The sequence below is a fragment of the Podarcis bocagei genome, assembly GCF_964188305.1.
Source record: "Podarcis bocagei genome assembly, chromosome: 10".
Classification (NCBI taxonomy): Eukaryota; Metazoa; Chordata; class Lepidosauria; order Squamata; family Lacertidae; genus Podarcis; species Podarcis bocagei.
Genome location: NC_138135.1, coordinates 52764083 through 52787526, shown reverse-complemented (window position 1 = coordinate 52787526; position 23444 = coordinate 52764083). Strand labels below are relative to the sequence as shown.

Sequence of the window (23444 nt, the reverse complement as noted above, 5' to 3'; positions counted from 1 at the left end):
CATGGATCAGTAGTAGTCCTGTAATCTATGTAACTTGCAGCATGCATGTGAAAGTGGACATAGACAAACAGGGTTATACAAATAAAAACTACACAACTGGAAAGCTTTTTGCATAAATTTCAAAACCCAGACTTTCCCTCTTGTTGCCCCAGTACACTGTAAGCCACACATAAGTAGTTTAATTTGATCATAGCCATAAGATAGAAATAATTTCTAATGAACTCAGCGGAGCTTACTGCTACAATATAATGTACTTATGATTCGCTGCATTGCTAATATTGTCATTACCTAGCTTTAGATAATATTTCAATATATCTATGCTGCAGAAAGATACTTATTTGCTTCAACTTGAGATAAACAAATTCAAGATCTGTGCAACTCCACTCTAGGTTGTAGCAACGACTGAAAACAATCACAATTAAAACTAAAATAATGCCCACATACACGCAGTAACAGTTCTATGTACCAAAATCTATGTACCAAAAACAGTGATGCAAAAAATATATTCCATGACTACATTTGATGCAGAAGAATTTACTGAAAGGAAACATGGAGCAAATGATCTAGTTATCCTTCCACAGCTGCACTTAATTTTAGATACATGTTAGCAAAGAGTTTTTTTTTTTTTTTTTTTTGTATGACTTTGTGTAAGAATGTAAGACTGACTTTGCAAGTCAACAAGAGGATTTCTCACCAGTTTCACAGCTTGGGCCTGTGAATCCTTGTGGGCAGGCACAGACATTAGAAGCAATACAGGCTCCACCATTTCTACAACCGTCTTTGCAGAAAGCTGAAACCATAAAAAAAGAAAAATGAAAGGATCCCACAATACTATTGTAAAAAACAAAATATTAAGGAAACAATCTTATACCCACTTACCTGAGAGTAGACATGAACTGCAAATACCAAAAAAATGAAAGCACTATAAATATCTTAAATTAACACACTGTGAATGTTTTAAATCAATGTGGTAGCCTTCAATTGTACTGAGTCAAAGGGCAAAGGTACTTTCCTACATGCCTGACTAGGAAGGATTTTGAGCCTCACTTGCTCATGTATTACACACTGTAATCTTCCAGCCCATCATGTTTTGATCCATGATCTTAAAAAGTTAGGAAGTGTCTAATGTGATGCTTGTCACATTGCCAGTGATAAATCTGATGGGCTTAATTACATCAGCCTGAGGTCTTCTTTGAACTTTGCAGGAGTGCTATGGTAGGCCCTTTTCCATGGATGCACAGCCTTCATTCAATGGTGTTTTGACATTTTAAGCCTCAAAAACATTGGGGGGTGGGGTCATTTGCTGCGATCTTCTCAAGAAAATTGACATCCTGCTAGAAGGGAGGGAGCCAGAGCCATACAAATGGCTCTGTCTATGTTTGGTGTGTTTTTAAATGTTGCATGAATGCTTATTCAGCTAACGACTGTCACTCCCTTGGCAGGAAGCAAAGGCCTTCAATTACAGACTTTGGAAGTTTCTAAAACTCAGCCGATAACAAAGTTTGCTTGTGACAGATGCCATACCTGAAGATGGGGGCTGGGAAACATGACTGATTTGGTGGGTGTGCTGATGGATAAAACTCTTTCTGCTATTCATACAGGAGGGGTCTAGAAATAACTAATAGCATTCAAGATTACATAAGTTTAATACCTTGCAACTCTTTAAAGATAGCCCAATGTCTATTCACTCCCCACCCAGAAGTTCAAAGTTTAAGGAGGGGCTTCTGGAACAAAACTAAGGGTTTATTTAATTTCACCCTATGAGGGTTTATTGTTTCATAACTGATGCACAAAACCTAGTTTAAGATGCACACCCTTTGCAGATAATTGTTAAACAGAACCCTTTCCCAAACCAAATCTCAGGTAGATTTTCCCCATTTAGAATGGCTATCTATGTTCCTATCCAGCAACACTCACTCATCCAACAACTGTGTTGCCTTGAGTAGCTAACCCCACTCAAATAGCCCACCCTTTGCAGATAATTGTTAAACAGAACCCTTTCCCAAACCAAATCTCAGGTAGATTTTCCCCATTTAGAATGGCTATCTATGTTCCTATCCAGCAACACTCACTCATCCAACAACTGTGTTGCCTTGAGTAGCTAACCCCACTCAAATAGCCCAAACCCCCAACTGCCCACGATGGCAGCTAGCGCCCACCTATCTTAACAAATAGTCCTCACTGAGAGTCAATTCCCTATCTGGCCATGAAACTGTAAGCTTCCAACTTTAACTCCCTGCCCCTGGCTCCTGATTGGCTGTTAGTCTCCCCAGCTCTCACTGGTTGCTGGATGAACAGGAGGCTGACCCAGAGCCTGTCCATCACAGCCTCTCCAACATTCTGGGCAAAAGAAGACCAACAAACGACAGCTGGGATAGCTCAGATGGTAGAACACAAGTCTCTTAATCTCAGGATTGTGGGTTCAAGCCCCACGTTGGGCAAAATATTCCTGCTTCGCAGGAGCTTGGGCTAGATGATCCTCATGGTTCCTCCCAACTCTACAAATGCTATGATTATATGAAATACAAACACTTATATGAAACACAAAGCAGATATTGACACAACACACTGGCAGTGCATTTATCACTGAATGTTTTACACCAATGCATATTCCAGGGAGTTGTAATTGCTCACAATTCTCCACTGCGTTTAGTCGTAAACATGAAATCGCTGCTTTGTCTGGTGTGAAGCAGCATATTATTTATAAGAAGAGTATATGCTAAAATGAATTGACTAGGTTTCTATTGGTTCTGCTTAAAGTTGTTGGGCCTGAATTATTCGTCTTCCAGGTACAAAGGCAGCTTTAGCATTTATCAATGAAAAGGTAAAATCCAGCAAGACAATAAACAATTTGGTTTTTGTTCTGATACCTTACCTTTGCATACAGTGCCATTTCCAGTAAAACCTGGCTTGCAAACACAGTTATGTCCTCCCACGGTATTGAAGCAGAGTGCATTTTCATCACAGCTGTGTTGGTTTGTGAGACATTCATCGTGTTCTAGAAGGTGAAACAATGCTATTTAGAACAGCAACAATGACTATATTTCTGATGCTAAGAAGCTGAAAGTTGTAGGAGTGGTTCATGCTTATTTACTCAAAAAGCATTGTAAGAAATAAAATTGATATTTTGTTTCAAAGCTTGGGTGCTGAAACAGTAGGAATCCCAACACATTTTTGGGAACTGACTGATTTTAATGAAAGGGATGGCACTGTGCTGTTTTTATTTTAATTACTGGTATGGTTTTAATAAATTTTATGTATGTATATAGTTTTATTTCTATCAACGTTTAATTGTTTTAAATGTTGTTTTTTTCCCCTAATTGTTTTTAGCAGTCCTTATTTTTATCTGCAAGCTGCCTTGAGTCCAATCAGGGGGGAAAGCAATGTATAATAATAATAACAATAATGTGGTATAACTCTCTTATGATCACTCAAAACAGAGTACACAGTCCAAAACCATTAAATCAGTGGGAGTTTTGCCATCATTGTCTCCACAAATCAATGTAATAAAAATAACATAAGTACTCCACAATCTTAATAATTGTGCTTCCATTCTCACATACAATTCTAAAATGGCAGAAATAAATGTTTTGCTCTTTTGTGAGAAGATCGATATAATTTAAAGTTTCATACCAACCACAACTGATGCATAGAATTAAACCAGCATTTTATTTTATTTTTATTAAGAGTTTTACCATGCCTTTTCTTCAAAGAGTTCAATACAAGTCACCCATTTTACTCTCACAACAACCCTGTGAGGTTGATTAGGCCCAGAAAGAGTGGGAGACCCAAAATCATCCAAGAAACTTTGTGGCTGAGCTGGGATTTGCACCTGAGCCTCCTCAGATCCGAATTTGACCCTCTAACCATCACAGAACAATTGCTCAACAAACATTTCTCAGAATTTTGTCCATCAAAATGTCCAGAGTTCTATGCTCACTGCTTATTGCTACCGTGCTTCCTTATTTCTGTCCCATTTAACAACAGAGATTGAAGTCAAGAACTCCTGAATTTAACACTAATTCTTCTGAAAACTTCCCCAGGTCTCTTGAACTATAGTCACTCATTTTCTAAGCTTATGGGAATAAAGCAGTAATTTTGTGGAGCTAGTCCTTTAAGCAAGGCTAATCAGTTTGGGACTGCACGCCCATCTGAACTTCAGGTTACTGCCTAGGTGCTAGCTAGACACCTTTTCTTTTTAGAAATATAATTTCAGATACCTGAGATACATCACATCAGCCTCTTTTGATGCTTTGGATTGGTAGGTTTCAAACTGTGTTTCAGGGAACCCTGGAGTTCCTCTGAAGCTTATCAGAGGTACTTGAAAGAAAAGATCAGTTATACCAGACAAACTTCATTAAAAGACAGCTTGCCTACTGCTATTGGTCTTTTCCCACAGTGTGCTGCCACAGGGTACGGAGTGTGTACTGGGATATACACTGCAGGGCAAAATCGAAGTCCAATAAAGCCTCCGGCAACCACTTTTTGTGAACTATGGACCTGGAAATGTGCCCCCAAATTGTCTACAATGTGCAAGGATTATATGATAAATGTACCAGAGGCTCCTTGGCTGTTTGATAGATATGAAAAAAATGATCTGAAGGATGCAAGTTTGAAACTGGTTTTAATGAATAGTTAAAACTGTATAACGTATGCAAATATCTCATCAATTTGCAGTATGGAAGTAGCACCTCTTTTTGGGTTGTGGTTCACGACTTCGTAGCACTGAGTGGCTCAGCTGAGAGGATTCCCCCAACACATAACTTGAAATTATGTATGGGTTGGTTTTGCAAACCATGGTTTTGAGGCAATCCTAGTTACATAGTTTGGGCTGATTTTGATATCACAGGAAACTATGGTTATATCCAACAAGAAAACGAAGCTAGAAATCTTCCAGAGGAGGAGGCAGGGAAAGTAAGTTCTCACACAGTAAGTTCTCAGTGGTCCAAACAATAGTTTGGAAGATTAGAAAAGGTTGTTTGCAGTTGGTCATTGTGCAACTGCTTCATTTTCATCTGCTTCAGATCATAATTTGGACTTACAAGCCTTTATTTAGTCTTCAGCAAACTATATTAAAGAACTCCTGTTTTTGATTCCTGAATTACACAGTTTAATTACTTTCACCTCAGCATGTATAACTATATTACTATTCATAAAATTACCTAGCTACCTCAGTAATCTTATTTCACTATATGACTTGGTGACCTCCAGCAGCCATGAACTCCACAGGCTGCCTCTGTGCAGGAAAAAGAAGTGTTTATATAGGATCAAGCTATTAGGAAAGAAAGAGAAGTCACAACTTTGACAATGAGGGCTATGGACATTGGCTATGCTACAGAATTAAACAGATAGGCTTGGCTACTTTTTATCATCATCTTAAGGTTATTGAAATCTAGCTGGGTTCTCTTTTCATGTACTATATCCCATTCGGTGGACTAGTTGGCCTGGTGAAATTTTGTTACCTTTTCTTCCCTTGCCATACTGTCTTGTTTAGATGTGCAAAGACATGGAGGAGCACAGAATTGCAGGTGGTCTTTAATATATTTATTGCAAGGCAAAGGCCTTGAGCTAGAAATGGCAGCTTTGAAATTCAATCATATTTTAAGCTCAGCTGATTCAATTCTCAGCTGTTCTCTTCCACCCCCTGGTGCCTGGGGAGCTGTAATCCTATAGCATTACTGGACCATGGCAACTCAGGAAAAGCCAAATCTATAAGCTTCTGCTCACAATGATCATAATCTTAAAAGGACCCCCTTTGCCCAAATTTAGAGGTTATTCAAAGGGGCACCTTTGCCCATATGAACTTCCCTAACCTTCCCAGGCTCTGTTATCTAGTCTCCCTTTACATCAGACTTGTTTGGTATCAGACACAGGGCCTTTTTATGGATGCACTTCAATTATGGAATTTCCTGCCTGGAAAAAAACATTGTAAGTAAAGAAGTAAAACTGGAAATGAGACAGGGAGTGCAGGTAGTTCACTGGGGTGTCCAAGGTAAAAGGGAAAGGCTATTAATTTTGTTAAAGGCATTTTCATTCCTGTCACTCTGCATTGAAATGTTGTCCTCCATCTCCACTACAAACCTCAGAAGAGGGGTGTGTGAATGAAAATGAGATGTGGTGGATTAAAGACTAATGACTCTCCTCCCCTACCTTTTACTGTCCTTGTTTTTGTTTTTATGGCTTGCTTAGGAGAGCAAATAGTGTGAGATTTAAGGTGAGTTCCATTCAGCACTGGGCTGCCATGCCCCAACAATCATTCACTAGCTTAAATAACAACCTGAGAAGACCAACATGATGCACTTTACAGGGGCAGGAGGGATCTTATCAATAAATGAGAAGATTGCAAAACTAGTTGGCATATGCTTACTTAGAAGTAAGTCCCACTTAGTTAATTTAGACTTGCTTCCTAAAGGTAAAAGTAAAGGGACCCCTGACCATTAGGTCCAGTCGTGACTGACTCTGGGATTGCGGCAAACCAGAGCAGTGCATTGAAACGCCATTTAACTTCCCGCCATAGCGGTACCTATTTATCTACTTGCACTTTGACCTGCTTTTGAACTGCTAGGTTGGCAGGAGCAGGGACTGAGCAACGGGAGTTCACCCCGTCGCGGGGATTCAAACCACCGACCTTCTGATCAGCAAGTCCTAGGCTCTGTGGTTTAACCCACAGCGCCACCCATGTCCCGAGACTTACTTCCTAGTGGGCTGCAATTCTAAACTTATTTATCTGGGAGGGAGGCTGAAATCTTGCTTGGGAGTAACTGCCATTGAATATTGCAGAGGGCTTCCTTCTAAGCCAGCATTCACAGGGTTATGCTGGAGTGGCCAAAGCCTATCCATGTTCTTCTTGGTAAGAATGCAGAGGACTGTGTCTTGAAGCAATCAAAACTACTCACTTCCAGCTTTTACATTCTCCTTGCTGCCATGCATCTAACTGCCAAATGTGCATTACTTAAACAGGTGAAGCTTTTTTTAGATAAGCAGACAGAGCTGGCCGTACCATTAGGCAAAGTGATTCCCTGCCTTGAATGCCTAAATTACTTGGCCAGCTTTCAGTACTATGTGCCTGGACAATTTACCAGGGCTGTGGGTCGGGAATGCTAGTGTCTGCCTGCACCTATCTATGTACCTTGTCCGCATCCTTGAACTAACTGAAATTCTTCCAACATAACTGGACAAAACATTACTTCCTTGTTATTGATTTGGGCTAAACACAGGGGCTGGGAACTAATGCACACATCTAGCTTGACCTTTAGTTACATGCATAGAAATAGAACTTGCACCTAAATTGCTTCCTACGAACTACAGCTTTCAAGAAGATCAAGTATGGTTTATTTCTTCCTAAGAAATAATACGTTTTTCAGTGATTCTCAGCCTTGGCATAAAAAGGGTTAGGCATTCACAGCTTTTAAAATGGAATTTCCCTCAAAATATACACCACCATCGAAGCAACCACTCTAACAGCTAAATAATGCAACAGAGAGGGGAAAGAGAGAAGAGACTCTTTTTTTTTTTTTAATGCTGCAGTGCTCTGGGAAGGGAGCCCATCCATTTTTTACTATACTGCTGTAATGGAATTCTCAGGAGAAAGATGCTTTCTTAAAGATTTCAGGTTGAGTAGACAGTCAGATGCAATAGCTTTATTGCCACAAAAATAGCCAACATTGTTTTTCCAGGCCAAAATTATTGGGTGCACGGTGCTTTTACTAGTATATTGGTACAATATATCATGTTCCTAACAGCGTCACACTTAAGGTATTGCTAATTCAGGGATGGATGGGGACAACGAGCAAAGGGCTGATTTAAATTTCTGCCACATATAGGTATATTTCGATGCTTACATGAAGAAATAATTAGCTTTATCACTGAGTGATCATATGGATTCCTGAAGGCATTGTCTAAATTTAAAGCAAAGGTCACATTTAAATGAAAGCTGCTTAAAACGCAATGCTTGTTGACAGCCTATTTGGATCACATAATGATATAGAGCACATAATAATACTGCAAAGTTAATGAAGTGGTTGTGTTTCCATTAAATGTCTAATACAAACTGGACTCTGCATTTGCTTCACGGCATGCACTTTGAATGATGCACCTAATGTGCTTTCCACATCGCTTCTGAGAAAGCTGTTCAGGTGACCAAGGACATTATTTCCAATCTTATATTGGTAAGATCTGATCCTGAAATTTACTGGACCAAGAGCTTAGCATACAGATATCCAATCTTGCACCTCTGAACATATCTCGCCAACAAATGGCAGTCCAAATGGGGAGGCCAGGCAGGCCAAATTTGTCCTTTGAGACAGAGGTTACTCATCACTGCTTTAGGTAAACCCTTTTCCTGCTTCAACCCTCCCTATACTCAGTTGCCTCTAAAGCACATTTATTTTCTTTCTTTTTTCAGAACTAATCAGGAACTCTCAGTAAAGAGGCTCTTTGCCATTGCCTCTCTAAGGAACACAAGACTGTATCTCTATTTCAAAAGCATATTTTGGTGAATTCAAAAGGAACCCAGGGGCAATTAGATGTGAAAAGGGGAGTTCACCTTGGGGTCAGATAACCAGCCACTATTTTTGACAGGTGGAAAGGTTACCTTTACAAGCTAACTCCCTGTTGCTCAGCGTCTATAAGCCTTGCCTGTGACTGTGAACTTAAGAACCACCCTACTGGATCAAAGCAAAGGTCATTTATAGTCCAACATCTTGTTCTCACAGTGGATAACCAGATGCCAATGGGAGGCTTGCAAGCTAGACCTGAGTGCAACAGCACTTTCACCACTTGTGGTTCCCAGTAATTGCTCTTCAGAGGCATACTGCCTCCAACAGTGGAGATACAACATAGTCAGCAGGACCAGAAGGCATTCATAGTCCTATACACTGTAAATTGGACCAATCTTTTAAAGCATGGACAGGCAAACTAAGGCCCAGGGGCCGGATCCAGTCCAATCGCCTTCTCAATCCAGCCCACGGACGGTCCAGGAATCAGTGTTTTTACATGAGTAGAATGTGTCCCTTTTTTAAAAATGCATCTCTGGGTTATTTGTGGGGCCTGCCTGGTGTTTTTACATGAGTAGAATGTGTGCTTTTATTTAAAATGCATCTCTGGGTTATTTGTGGGGCATAGGAATTCGTTCCCTTTTTTTTCAAAATATAGTCTGGCCCCCCATGAGGTCTGAGGGACAGTGGACCGGCCCCCTGCTGAAAAAGTTTGTTGACCCCTGTTTTAAAGCCATCCAAGTTAGCAGTTGTTGTTGTTGCTGCTGCAATTGTTATTATTGCAATTTATTGCCTTACTCTAAGGTCCCAGGACAGGTTACAACAATTAAAACACAGTGTCAATATTAAAAACAGTTTAAAACAATAATTTTTAAAAAACAAATACGTGCACTACAGCTTGTGGGGCTGCATTCCATAGTTTATATTAACACCCACATGAAATGTTTTATTTTTATTTATTAAATTTGTATACAGCCCTATACCTGCAAGTCTCAGGATGGTTACAACATAAAATCATAATGCAAAAACAACCCAATAACCCCCACTCTCCCCAACACAGGGCACTGGATGTCAATCAGCCAAAGGGCTGGCTAAAGAGGAACATTTCTGCCTGGTTCCTAAAGGTATATAATGAAGGCACCAGGTGAACCCCCCTGGAGAGAACATTGCACAGATGGGGAGGTATTATTGCAATAAAGACGTTGAACCTAAAGTAATGTAACATTCTGGCATCTTTATAAAATGAATCTACCGCATTTTTCGCTCTACATGGCGTACCGGACCATAGGGCGCACCTAGTTTTTTGGGGGAGGAAATAAAGGGGGGGAATTATTATTTTTCCCCAGCCCCAAAGAGCAAAGAAGCCAAGACAGTCAGCAGGATCCATCCCGCTGGCTGTCTTGGCTGCCTCTTTAGCCACGCACAACCTCTCCAGCCAGGAGAGGCTGCGTGCGGCTTTGGCAGAAGCCAAGATAGCCAGCGGGATGGATCCCACTCGCTGTCTTGGCTTCCTTTTTAGCCGCGGGGCTGGGGCGGGGGAAGCCCGAGCTTCCCCCACCCCAGCCCCCAGAACGGGTCAGGGAGCGGAGGCGAGGTGGCGCGCAACCTCGACTTCGCTCCCGGAGCTTGCTGCTATCAGCAAGCCTTCTGAGCCCGCCAGGAACTCCCGCCGCACTCCGAAGGCTTGCGGATAGCTGCCTGAAGCCTGGAGAGCGAGAGGGGTCAGTACGCTCTCCAGGCTTCAGCGAAAGCCTGCATTCGCTCCATAGGACGCAAATACATTTCCCCTTCATTTTTGGAGGGGAAAAAGTGCGTCCTATAGTGTGAAAAATACGGTAATTTTATTCAAAAAGGAAGGCGGAAGTGTGAGAATATTTATTTTTCACATTTATCTAATTCCTTAGTCTCAGAATTATTGTAAGTCCAGTAACTGTATCAATTACATCGTTAACAGAGGAACAAGCAGCAGACTACAATACTGACAACCTTTGGCAAGTACTCCTTTGAAAGTTGAGGAGTGGTATCATTCCTTTTCTTTTTTCCATAAACATATGTGCAGATCAATATTTTGCTTGAGAAGCACTGCTTTAAGGAACTCATACTCATCTGTAACCAAGGCCTAAATACACGAAATGATATATTTGCTCTTCTTCATTGATTATTTTTACATGCCATTTTTCTTCCAAGGGAGCAGACAGAATGCTGTGCATGGCTTAGGTGACGAATCAGAAAAAAATCACACTTAAAACCAACCACTGGCTATTCAAGAGAGAAGTAAGAATAAAACCAGAATTAATTTGATTTTGCAGATATTATGCCATGCACTTTCTGTTACCTTCATAGATGTTTTAAAAGAGCATAAATCAAAAACATCAGCAGCATTAAGTGTGTTATTCATTTTAGGTTTGCATTGCTTTGGAGAATCGGTAGTTTAGGATTTAAAGTTTTTTACAAATTGATTCAGTGTCCATTACATTGACTTTGGCAAAGCAATATTGGCTTTGGTGGTCACTGAATTACACTTTTATAACACTTCAAAGAAATAAAACTGCAAGACATTTGCAATAATTTGCAGGTTTGGATTTGCATATATGTTCATTAAGAGCAAGCAAGCTATTTCCACAAATTATTTCTAAATCAGGTTTACTGACTATCTCTCAGATAAATTTCAGGGGACAGAGGGTGGCGTGTAGAGTGCCGCAGGGTGCGATACTCTCCCCGATGCTTTTCAACGTCTTTATGCGCCCCCTTGCCCAGCTTGTCTGGAGTTTTGGGTTGGGCTGCCATTAGTATGCTGATGACACCCAACTCTACCTGTTGATGGACAGCCATCCTGACTCGGCCCCAGACACACTGATCAGATGTTTGGAAGCTGTGGCCATATGGTTACGTGGGAGCCGGTTGAAGTTAAATCCTTCGAAGACAGAGGTCCTTTGGCTGGGTCAGGATGATATGGGATTGGGGGGGGGGCAACTCCCATCTTTTGCGGGGGCGCAATTAGTGCCAGCACCGTCCGTTAAGAGTTTGGGTGTAATCTTCGACACCTGTTTAGAAGCTTTAGTTTCCATTCCCAGAATATTCTGCAAGTTTCCATTAATTATTGTGTAGGCCTCACTAGCAACCTGTAGCAAGACCTGTTTGATACTTTGAAGACCTGATGATCAATCAATCTTCCAGAAAGCCAGTAGGCCCCTAAATCCTACACTATCACAATGTTTTTAATATGTAGGTAGATATAAGTAATTAAATATGTATGTAACTTTGGCTAAATCAGATCCCAAATTAATTTTCCTGAAATTAATTCTTCTCAGTCCAGGTATTATTTAATATGACATTTCAACAAAATCACTGGCCAAAACAATAAGCAATATTTTATTAATAAACATAGACATTGATTAAGCGATGAAAAGCATGAATAAAAATACATATCTAAGAGGAAAGTCGTTTTTCCAAGGAATCAATCCAATTAATTTGAGATCTACCTATCTATACAATGTCAGATGTTCTTAGCATTTATCTTCATTACTAAGCTGTGTGAGATTTTCTAAAACCCTGAAGATCAAAGGGGGGAAAGCATGTTGCAGCTGGTAGGTTCATTGCTCAGTGGACTGAAACAGAGCAAATGACACAATTACCTGCTGTAATTACTGTTACTGACAATATATTTTCCCCTGGTGATCACTTTATGAGACTCTGCTTCTTATCTTGTCAGTGCAATCCTAACCTCAACGTGCTTGTAATATCGTTATGCGGATACTGATTTCCTGAAATCCCATTAATTAAAGACCAATACTGATGAAAGCCACGTAAATTCACTGCTTTTTAAACAAACAAATTCCTATCATTTTAACATCAATTTGCAAGCTAATTAGCCATCATCTATTTTCATCTGACATGTCATTGGGGTTATGAACACAAACAATACAAAGACTTTACATGTGAATGAATGGTAAAGACCAAAAGAAATTAGCTAAACAAATGTTTATGTATAAGAAAAAATCCTGTTTAAATATGATCTCTCCATTGAGGTCAAACCATTGTTTATTGTCTCATCATGCTTTCTTAGCTTAGTGCTATTGAATTCAGACAAAATTCTACATATTTATACCAGGAATGGAGAATCTCTGGCCTTCAGATATTGTTGGACTACAACTCCCATCATTCCTGACTATTGGCCATGCTGGCTAAGGCTGATGTGAGTTGGAACCTAGCAAAATCTGGAATGTACGTATGTTCAAAGTACTTTATACTGAATCCACACATGCACAAAAAATATTCAAAACAAATTTATCCTCAGAGAGCCAGTGTGTTGTGGGGGTTACAGTTTTTAACTAGGACTTGAGAGGCCAGGGTTCAAATTCCCCCCTCAGCCATGAAGTTCGCTGGATGATTTTTGGCCAGTCACATACCTTCCACCATCCCATTGATAAATTGAGACACTCATAATTTTTTGGTCCCGAGCTCTCGTGGAGCAAGCTGATTTTGAAGGAATGGGTTTCTGTGCAGTCAGTTTGAAACGGGACCCAAAAAACCCCTTTTCTTCTTTCTCCAAGGGAGCATTTCTAAAATGCACTAACTTGAGCTGTTGAGCAAATGCATAACAAGAACACAGCTGTATAAACAAAGCTCTCTCCTTTATCAGTCTGTGACAGCAATGGATGACCTTGGCTGTTTCAGTGGAGTAGGGATGACACGTCTAGGTCTTATCTTACATCCTAACCACACTCTGACGCACAGACCTAGTCCGGGAACAGCGCCAGAGTGTGTTCTTGGAGTTGGTGACCTCCTGCTCCAAGATAAGATTATGGAACAGGAATACCCTTTTATGGTCAGGAGTACAGGAAGGAAAACCCTTTTATGGTTAAGAGTACCAGAGCAGAAACATCTGTGATGTCAACCTGCGTGTACAAGCTGACGTGCCTGGATTCCTGGGGAAGGGGGAGAGGGTGCCTGGAGGATATATATACTGCATGAAACTTCTCATTTCTTTGGACTTGCTGTGGACTGACCACACAAGTGACTTTCTGCTGCTCCGGAGAGCAGAAATAAAGAACTCTTTCTCTGAACCAACCCTCGGTGTCATTTGACTTCCTTCCTCCCGTCCGGGAGCAACGCAGAGCCCATCAATCGGTAAAGTCTAATGAGGCTACAATTTGTGCCAGAGCGTAAGAACAAAAACAAGTGTCTTTTGGTCCAGTGCTCTGGTGCAAACCAGCTGACTCGTGCCAGAGCACTGGACCAAAAAAAACCACCCAGGACATTCCAAGATGTCCCACTCAAGTGGGATGGTTGAGGGGTATGCAGTTACTGATTTTCTCAGGCTTGCATATAGGGATGTAAGGATAAAAGGATGGGTATGCAAACCCTGTACTCCACCTTGAGCTTCCCGGAGGAAAGGCAGGATGTAAAGTATAGTAGGTAAACAAATGGCCACAGATTTTATCTGCCTACAGCTTCTCCTGCCTTCACAGCCTTAGACAGCAGCCCCAGAGCAATATCTCCAACTTTGTGCTATCCCTCATCTCAGTCCAGATGGACCTCCATTATACCTTCCTATTTTCTGATGATAGTATCAGATTTTACGTTTTATGTGTTATGACACATTTCTACACAAAAGGGTACCGGTATCAGAGGGAATCTTTGGAGCATCCAACAGCTTAAGTAGATCACAGTGACTTGTTTTTCTTGCATACATGTCCAAAAGCCCATCTGTTGTGATAGCTAGGAAGTACAAACTTCAGCAGTTCCACTAGTGTGGATATGTAGTCCCAGTCTTGCCACTATCCTGCCTTACTTGTAAACAGTAGGGACACCCAAATGGGCTGCTGCTGATTAACAGGAATGTGTCACCATCATGATCATTGGATTACAATGCTTGAGACGACACACACACACCATTTTTAAATGAACATGAAACCATAATGAAATTAGTAAGGGGTTTTATAGCAGCAGAATGTGAAGTAGCATTTGAAGTGTCAGATGAGCACATTTGCCAGAAACTCAGAATAAATTACCAGGCAACTAGTGATCTTTGTTGGCATTTAAAACAGACATTAAGAGATGTCAGAGATAATGAGGCCATATTGTTTAAACGCTGCATTGTTTAACATTAACTGTATGCGCAAACACACTCAATATGAGTTTGAAGAGTCACTTTGCAATTTTATTCTAAAGGACAAAAAAATAAAAATAAAAACCCTACTTCTGACAAATGAAAGCAGTCTGTGTATCAATATCTTAACCAAAGAACTGACAAACTTATCATACTTTTGTACGCAGCCCCACAACTAAGGGGTTCCCATGCAAAACAAACTGATTCTAAGAATGCGGGTGGCTGCTGAGTGAAAGTACTCATTCAAAAACATGGCTGACACCAACCATAAGTTCAGCAGTTTGTGCTAAAGGCTCCCTCTCCACACAAACACACACACATATGTAAATTGTGATAATTATTACTCCCTTGCAGGTCAACAATACCATTTTTAAAGAATCCATTCAACAGTTACTAATCTAAACAATGTCTCAGTCCTGTATCTTAAAAGTGTATCATTGCACTGGCTAAAACGTATTATTCTTGCCCTTTTCATTCCTGTTCTCCACAATTTATGCAAGCGCCCACATGGAAAATCTGCTTTTTAAAAAATTGCCTGCTTTGCTCAAAGCTCTTCTCTCCCACTTATTATTATTATTATTTGCCTCACTGGGGGACAGCTGGTTTCTACAGCTCTCACCTTCCCTATTGTGTGCAGATTTATAGGGTGTTCCTTCATTTGGCAAGTACCAGACAGAAACCCTTAGAGACCTAAACTTGCATTAAAGCTGGCTGTGGCAGTGAACAAGACGGCATCTGGGTTCCAGAACAGCTTGATTAATAGGTATGGGGGCAGAGAGAGCAGGTGTGTTAACAAGACAAAGAAAGAAACAGGTCCCGTTATAATTGGATGCTATAAACAGCTGCTCCCAGCTGCATTGGGCTTGGGAAGAAAAAATGAAATTAGGAAACATTGGTTTTTTAAAAAAAAATAAAAGGTTTGGGTTTCATTAAAAAAATGGAAGTATGAAAAACCACCCTCTTTGCTTTCCATTAATAATGCTACTAGATTTAACAAAGATTCTATGTTCAGGATTTCACAAGTATAGCATGCTGACTTTTGCAGCTTTTCTGGTAACCTTGTAGCATAGCAACAAGCTTGGGACCAATCTAAAAGGCCACCTCTGCAACTGTTCCTGTTCTCAACTATGAAGAACTGTGCATCTGGTTTGACATCATTCACTTTAATATGTTGATGAGGAAGAAGTATATTTATGTAACATTTTTGCAAATGCTACTTTGATGTATTCTGCAAAACATAAGGTCAAAGGCATTCGGTACTCTCAAAGGGAACTGCTCTTCCTTTTCAGTAATCATTGTAAACACGGAACGTGGTTGTATTTGTAGATGCTCTCAGTCGTCATTAAGCAAATTGCAGCATAATAGCTGCTTAAAAACTTCTCTTATAATTTAATCTCTTCACAGCCATAACAGTTTTATTGTTGTGTTACCAAGATTTATAGTTTATATGAAAATAACTTGCAGTTCGTAACCAAATTTATATTTCAGTTTGAGTTAAGGAACTTCTAATGAGTTCCAACAAACTACCATTTCAAGTGTTGTATTATTTTCATTTCAAGTCACTTATTCAATTCAGCTTATAATTGCTTCTAGGCAGTTTAAAGGAAACAAGTATAGGGTTCAATTTATTGATGGTTTGTGAAACCAGTAAATGAGTTATATATATTATTAGCTTTCCACAGCAACATATAATTGTGATATCACAGAAACATATATCTATGCAATTAAAAGCAAGTATGCAAATAATTTACTAATTGATCTCATGATCTGCACAACTGCAGTCTATATGGAACACCACTGTGCCCCTCAGGGCAGACCTATAAAGGACTCATAATGGTGGTATTAAATGATGACATCATCACACATGCATGATATACAATCTGGTATAACCCAGATAAGGGTATGCGCATATACTAGGGCTGTGCACTGGATTTGTTACATCCTATACTAAGCAGGGAGGGTGGGATCCAGGCTTCACCGGGGTTAGGTGGAAACAGCCCTGGATCACCCCACATCAGGCTGCCTGGAGAAACCTGGGGCTGTCAGAGGGAGGGCCGTCAGTGAGAAAAAGGAGAGGAAGACAGATTCCGTGTATTCTCTCACAGGGAAAGCAGACCCTAAGCAGGATTGAGTCATCTGCTCACCAGTTGGTGAGTGGAGGACTCAATCCTGCTGGTTGCAGGAATCTGTATTGCCAGCATGTTTCCACAGAGAAGGTTCTGGGGAGACAGCACACAGCAGGATTGACCCCTCCTACTTCCAGTGTAGTCAGGGGAAGAGGAATAAGATGCAGTGTTTCCTTCTGCCTCCCCCCTCCCAATTAAAAACCTAATTAAACATTTGCCCTGCCACCAAATTGATTTGGGGCTAGATTCATGGTAGCTGTCGCTTAGGAAACTTTTTAAACGAACTAACTTTCTTACTTCCTTCCAGCAGATCCTGCTTAGGGTCTGCTTTCCCTGTGAGTGCACTATTTATTTATTTATTTATTTATTTATTTATTTATTTATTTACGGCTATTAGCCCATAAAGTATGAACAAACATAAAAGCACAGAGGCATAAAGACCGATATGTTCGGCACCAGAAGGTGAACACCATGATGCAGGGGTGGGTCATTGAGCAGAGCTAGATAACAGCTTGGGGCCCGGAGAGCTCCAGGGGACGGATCCCAGAAAAAGGAAAACTGAAGACGAGATCTGACATGCACTCTTCTTCATAACTGTCTGATTAGTTTTTGATGTTGTTGTTGTTTTTGGTGGTTTTTGTGTGTGAGATAACCGCATTCAGGAATCTCGCCACCTGCAGAGTTACAGAAGGATCTGTATCCTGCAAAAGTAGTGCGGCATGTGACTCAACAGGCCTGCCAACCAAGCGCAGTAAAGCAGGACCCAGGAATTTAGTCCTGGCTATGCTATGTAGGGGACAGTTGAACATTATGTGTGGAAGAGAATCAACAGTTTTCCCGTCACACACGCATAGCGGAGACACCAAACCCTTGGAAAATCTGTGGCTCAGCAGGTTCGATGGAAGGACATTGAACCTTGCACGAATAAATGCAAGTCGGTGTGGTACAGATGAAAGAGATGACATGTATGATGGGAGGCCAAGTGGTGGGGTTATTCCGTGATACCTGGGGGAGCAGACACCCCCGGCGAGGTTGTGTTGATTTTCAATGTCTGCTAATCTTTGCTCAATAAGGCTTTTGGCTGAGCGTAAGTTCGTCTTTAAAGAGTCCGCTGGGGAAATTCCGATGCTCAGAAGTTTGGCATGGATTTTTCCTACCCACGGATTGACAAAGTCGTCCCGCCAGAGGCACTGAAAAAGGTAATGGTCGGGAAGCCTATGCCAGCTGGACAGCCAATAACCAAAGACTCGCTTCCAGATGACAGTCTCCAATGATGCAATCCTTAACTCCAGACGTATGGCTGCGTTGCTCACACACATGGGGAGTTTCAGGAGGCGACGGAGAAACTGATTCTGCAATGTCCCCAACGATGTTAAATTGGACCCTGGGGCCCAGAGTGGGGCAGCATAACAGAGGGTGGAAACCACTTTTGCATGGTACACCTTCAATGCAGAAGGGATGTGGGAGGCTCCATCGGTCGCAAAAAATTGGAGTAGAGTATAAAGTATAGTTTTCCCTTTGTTTAGTAAATACTGTATCTGTGGCTTCCAGCTTAGGTTGTAGTGAAAAAAGACTCCCAGGTAATTAAATTTGAAAACCTGTTCTAATTGGACTCCATCTAACTTCCAGCTGTAAGTTTTCCAGCACTAGATGGGGTTAGGATAAACTGGAACTGACTCTCCACTAAGCTACACTCTGTAGTGGACTCTACTGCACCCAACAAGGCAGGAAGCTACCACCAGCCTACTTAGGCACCCTTACACCCTTCACAAGGAGCTGAATTGGCATCCTCTATCCCTTGCTCCCTTGTCAGAGGAGCCTACATGTATTGCCCAGCCACCCAGAGCAGTGGAGGAAAGAGCTTAAGAACCACACAAGCAGGCAGATGGGTTCATAGCCACTCCGAGCCAGAGCTAAGAGGCACAATTTTTGCATCCCCCTGGGCAGGGGCCAACCTAGCCAACCCCTAGGTACACCCCTGGCTACTGGTTGTTCTCCTCAAAAAAGGGTGTCTTGGGGCAAGGCAGGCACTGGTGACTTTGAATCTGTTGGATCTAAAGCCGTTTGGGCTTTTCAGCTGTGCCAGCCTGGGGGTTTTTGCAGCAAAACAAGAAGACAAAAGTGTTCCCACCTTCTGATGTGGCCAGGCTAAAAAGCAGGATTTGTGATGTGAACAGCTATGACACCACTCCATTCTGCCGCTTCCCATTCAGGAATTAAAAGTGCTGTTATCCATAAGCAAAGCAGCGTTTTCAATACATTGGAAATATGGAGACTTTTCACTGACTAACTGCTGTCTCTTACCTGTACATGAGTAATCATCAATCCTGATGTAACCTGTTTTACAGATGCACATGAATGATCCTGGTGTGTTTACACACATGGTATTTTCCCGACAGTAATGCCTTCCTTCAGCACATTCATCAGCATCTGTGGACAGAGCAACGAGGCCAATTGAGCAAGTACTGCTGGGGTTTCCTTTTATTTACACAGACTAGAAAGCAGCTTGCACACTGGAGCGTTTGCCTCTGCTTTTTACATTACTCATAGGATCAGGTTGCAACAACCCAAATCGCCAGTTGTGATGCATTGATTCATAGATGCAGCCAGCTTTACCTTTCGCAAAAGCTTTAAAAAATTGTTTTATGAATATAAGGGAGGAAAACATATCTAAACAATGACATTTAATACAACTATTTTTTATAATTATTGCTGTTTTAGTGTCATTTATATATAGGTATCTATGCACACACATTAGATTGGTAGACTTTAAAAAGTTTAATTGGCAGATTAATCAAGCAAAGCATCAGTTGATTTATCTGGAGGACACAGTATTGAAAATTAAGCACATATTTACATGTTGAAACTATTGTAGAGTTTCAGTTAGAAGATAAAAACTAAAGCATCAAAGATGGTCTTCTAACACTACTTCATACTTCATAATGAAGAGTATTCATTAAGGCAAAATGCATAATAATAATAATAATAATAATAATAATAATAATAATAATTTATTATTTATACCCCACCCATCTGGCTGAGTTTCCCCAGCCACTCTGGGCGACTCCCAATCAAGTGTTAAAAAAAAAATACAGCATGTGTAAATAGTGGCTGTCTCGCCCCCCCCCCCTTAATACATACTCACTGTGGACTTTTGTTGTGTTCTACTCTTACAAGGGTCTCCTGTCTCAGGCTCTTATGCCAGGGGTTGGAACCTTATTCTGCCTAAGTGGCACATTCCGTGATGGGCAATCTTCTAGGGGTCACATGGTCTCCCATGACCAGAAGAGGTATGAAGAGGGTGTAGCAGAGACAGATGCATCAACAGAATCTCAGATTGCCTTGGGAGAACCCAGAGGAAGATGAGGCAGCTTAGGCCTTCCCTGTGGGAAGGCAGGGACCTTCAGTCCTCACAACTGCCTCATTGGGGCAAGACCTATCAAGAAGAGTTGCAGTGCTCACTAGGCCTGACCTCTTGAGCTGTTTGCTTCTTTGAATAAAAAGTTGTGATGTCATGTGAGTTATTACTGATCTGCTCCTGTCACTTGCCCCTGATATCTACAAACACCTCCATACTCCACCTTGGCAAGCAAGATACATTATCACAGTTCAAGGACACACAGTGGCTAGATAAAAGCATTCAAAGAGGGTGTGTAGCAGGACCAGCCAAAGCAGCAGAAGAAAACCTGCTTTCTGAGTGATTTCATCCATTCACATGAGATCAAGCATCCTTTCTGTTCCTAGTGGCTGCAACACATAGGGCACTAATGGTTATTGTTCTCTGGGACTGTCTCTGATCACTTGAAGATACCTCAATATAAACGTACAGTGGTACCTCGGGTTACATACGCTTCAGGTTACAGACTCCGCTAACCCAGAAATAGTACCTCGGGTTAAGAACTTTGCTTCAGGATGAGAACAGAAATTGTGCAGCGGCGGTGCAGCGGCAGCAGGAGGCCCCATTAGCTAAAGTGGTGTTTCAGGTTAAGAACAGTTTCAGGTTAAGAACGGACCTCCGGAACGAATTAAGTACATAACCAGAGGTACCACTGTAAACTGATACATATCTTGCCACTTCTTTCTTCATCTCTTCAGCAGCTGACCTTTCCAAAATGCCAAGCTTTGAAGAAATACATGCTCAGTGAGACAGCCATGGTTATTTTGAACTGTGTCTATGTCCCAGGAGGCTGCTCTCCTCTCAACTAGGTGTAGCATAGGAACACAGGACTGGGATTTTGGAAACCGAACTCTGCTGGAGCAAATTGTGCACCAGCTTTCAGACTTTGCAGGCATCTATTTGAACCCCTGGCATCACCAACCGTATCATGTTGCAAGAATCTTTAAATTAAATCAATCAGGAATCACAAACTAATACTGAGTGTGAGCTCCTTAGAACTGCTTTTTGTGAAGTAGTACAATTCCACACCCAGCCTTTAAAATAAAATAAAATCCAGCCATCTATTTATTTCAGCTAGTAAATAAAACTTGACCTAATTCTGGAAGATAGGGGCAGAAATTTACCACCGGTTGAATGTCCTCATTAAATTTTAAAAGATAACTCTGCACAGCAGTCAACTGAAAATGATGTTTATTCTGTCAGAAATATGTACTCAGAATCACCATAAACCTTTAAAAAGACATCAGTAAAACAATCACACTGCCTCCCATTATAAAGGACAAATTTGTCAAGACATACTGTACTACATAGAACAAATGGGGTTTTGAACAGCATAGAGATTGCCTTCCAGGGGTGACACCTCGGCCCCCTAGAATTGGAGCACCTGATGCCTACTGAAATTAATGGCTCAATTCCCATACATTTCAGTGGAGTTTCTATCTATTTTATTTTTAATTAAGATATAACATTGTGAATATCTAAAACAAGCTACTATAGCAACAGTTCTGAAAATATCCCCCCCCCCCTTTGTACAAATTAACAATTGCTTGATGGCAGTGTACGTAATGGGATTTTGATTCACCTTCTTATGATCTGTAGTATGAGAAAGCAAGAGATTGTGCCAGATTACAAGTAGCTGTTAAAAAATGGAAGGGGCAAATTTATTCACAGCACCTAATTAGCTAAGGAGGCAGGTGAATACAGATGTTGCCTTAGAAGATATGACAGCTAACAGCAAGAAAAACAGAAGTGGGCATTTAATAACAAGGAGCTCTCAACAAGGTAATCAGAAGTAGGGATGCAGTAGAAATTTGGTTCAATTTATATTTAATTGAACAGAAATATAGCTATCCTCTGACATCCACAGTTCTCCAATTTTTGAAAGGAAATACCCCAGCCAAAGAAATTGTACAAAAGTACATAGGTCAGAGGAAAGTTTCCACAAAAATGGTTAATTAGTGAAAATAACATAGAAAAATGCACACTATTAGGAGAAATTGCTTGCAAAAATGTGTATAATATGTAATGCATATAATACGTAAGATTGCATATTGAAATGTGTATTAGCAGAAATGTACATTAAAATAATGAACAGAAAATACTGAAAAGAAAGCAATATGAAAATATACACTGAAAATATAAGAAACTGGGGGAAACCAAAATTGCCCAATTTGTCCATTCTATTCAGAAACTAGAGCTAATGAATGTTAAGGCAGTAAATATCACTTATTATACCAACTTCAAATCATCCAGATTTACTGGGAGAAATTCCCACTTAAAGAAATAAGACATGCTCCTATGCAAATATCCTTAGCATCATGTGCTGATTTTTGGAGATTCTGTTATGCAATCCTTTTTTTAAAAAGCCAACAAGCATTTCAAAACCATGACTAAATTATCAACTCTACAGGTGATACAAGTCTTGCCAGTGTTTTCATTGGCATGTTTGATTTACCTCTCATCTCTCACTGAATCTTTAGAAAATGCTTCATTAGTGGAAAAATAGGTTTATCATTTGCCTTCATGTCTGGCAATCAAGCACATTCCTTTATTAACAATCTCAACAGCCACAAACAATTATAACTGTATAATATAGACCACACGCAGTGCAGCCCTATGTATCTCTACTCAGAAGTGAACTTCAGCTTTATAGTGCAGAAAGCATTTTGACAGTGACTACAACTGCAGCCTCTGGGTATGAGGAACCCTTTGGCAATCCAGATGTTGCAGAACAGCAGCTTCCATCAGTGCCAACAAGCATGACCAATGACCATGGATTAAGGGTGTTCAACAACATGGGGGGGGGAGGCGAAAAGGTTTTCTACAAGTGCCATAAAAATACCCAACCTATTCCAGGATTGCAACGATAAAAAGGTAAAGGTAAAGGGACCCCTGGCCATTAGGTCCAGTCGTGACCAACTCTGGGGTTGCGGCACTCGTCTCTCTTTACTGGCCAAGGGAGCCGGCGTACAGCTTCCGGGTCATATGGCCAGTATGACTAAGCCCTTCTGGCAAACCAGAGCAGCGCACAGAAACGCCGTTTACCTTCCCGCCGGAGTGGTACCTATTTATTTACTTGCACTTTGACGTGCTTTCGAACTGCTAGGTTGGCAGGAGCAGGGACCGAGCAACGGGAGCTCACCCCGTCGCAGAGATTCAAACCGCCAACCTTCTGATCGGCAAGTCCTAGGCTCTGTGGTTTAACCCACAGTGCCACCCGCGTCCCGATTGCAACGATAAAAGCCAATAATTATTTTATTTGTCCTGAAAAGTAAAACCAATTATTTTGTTCATGCTTAGCTACATTTTAATAC

General features: G+C 41.0%; 1 protein-coding gene across 2 annotated transcripts in view; it reads right to left on the bottom strand.

Annotated features, from left to right (window-relative positions):
- The window catches only part of NELL2 (neural EGFL like 2), a 117540-nt gene that overhangs the window by 30680 nt on the left and 63416 nt on the right, over positions 1 to 23444 (bottom strand). For both annotated transcript variants that reach the window (XM_081211552.1, XM_081211551.1), the window contains exons 13-15: positions 19038 to 19163; positions 2876 to 2998; positions 695 to 790 (exon numbers count right to left, since the gene is read on the bottom strand). In XM_081211552.1, the coding sequence (XP_081067678.1) occupies positions 695 to 790; positions 2876 to 2998; positions 19038 to 19163 (345 nt within the window). The remainder of the gene's footprint in view (positions 1 to 694; positions 791 to 2875; positions 2999 to 19037; positions 19164 to 23444) is intronic.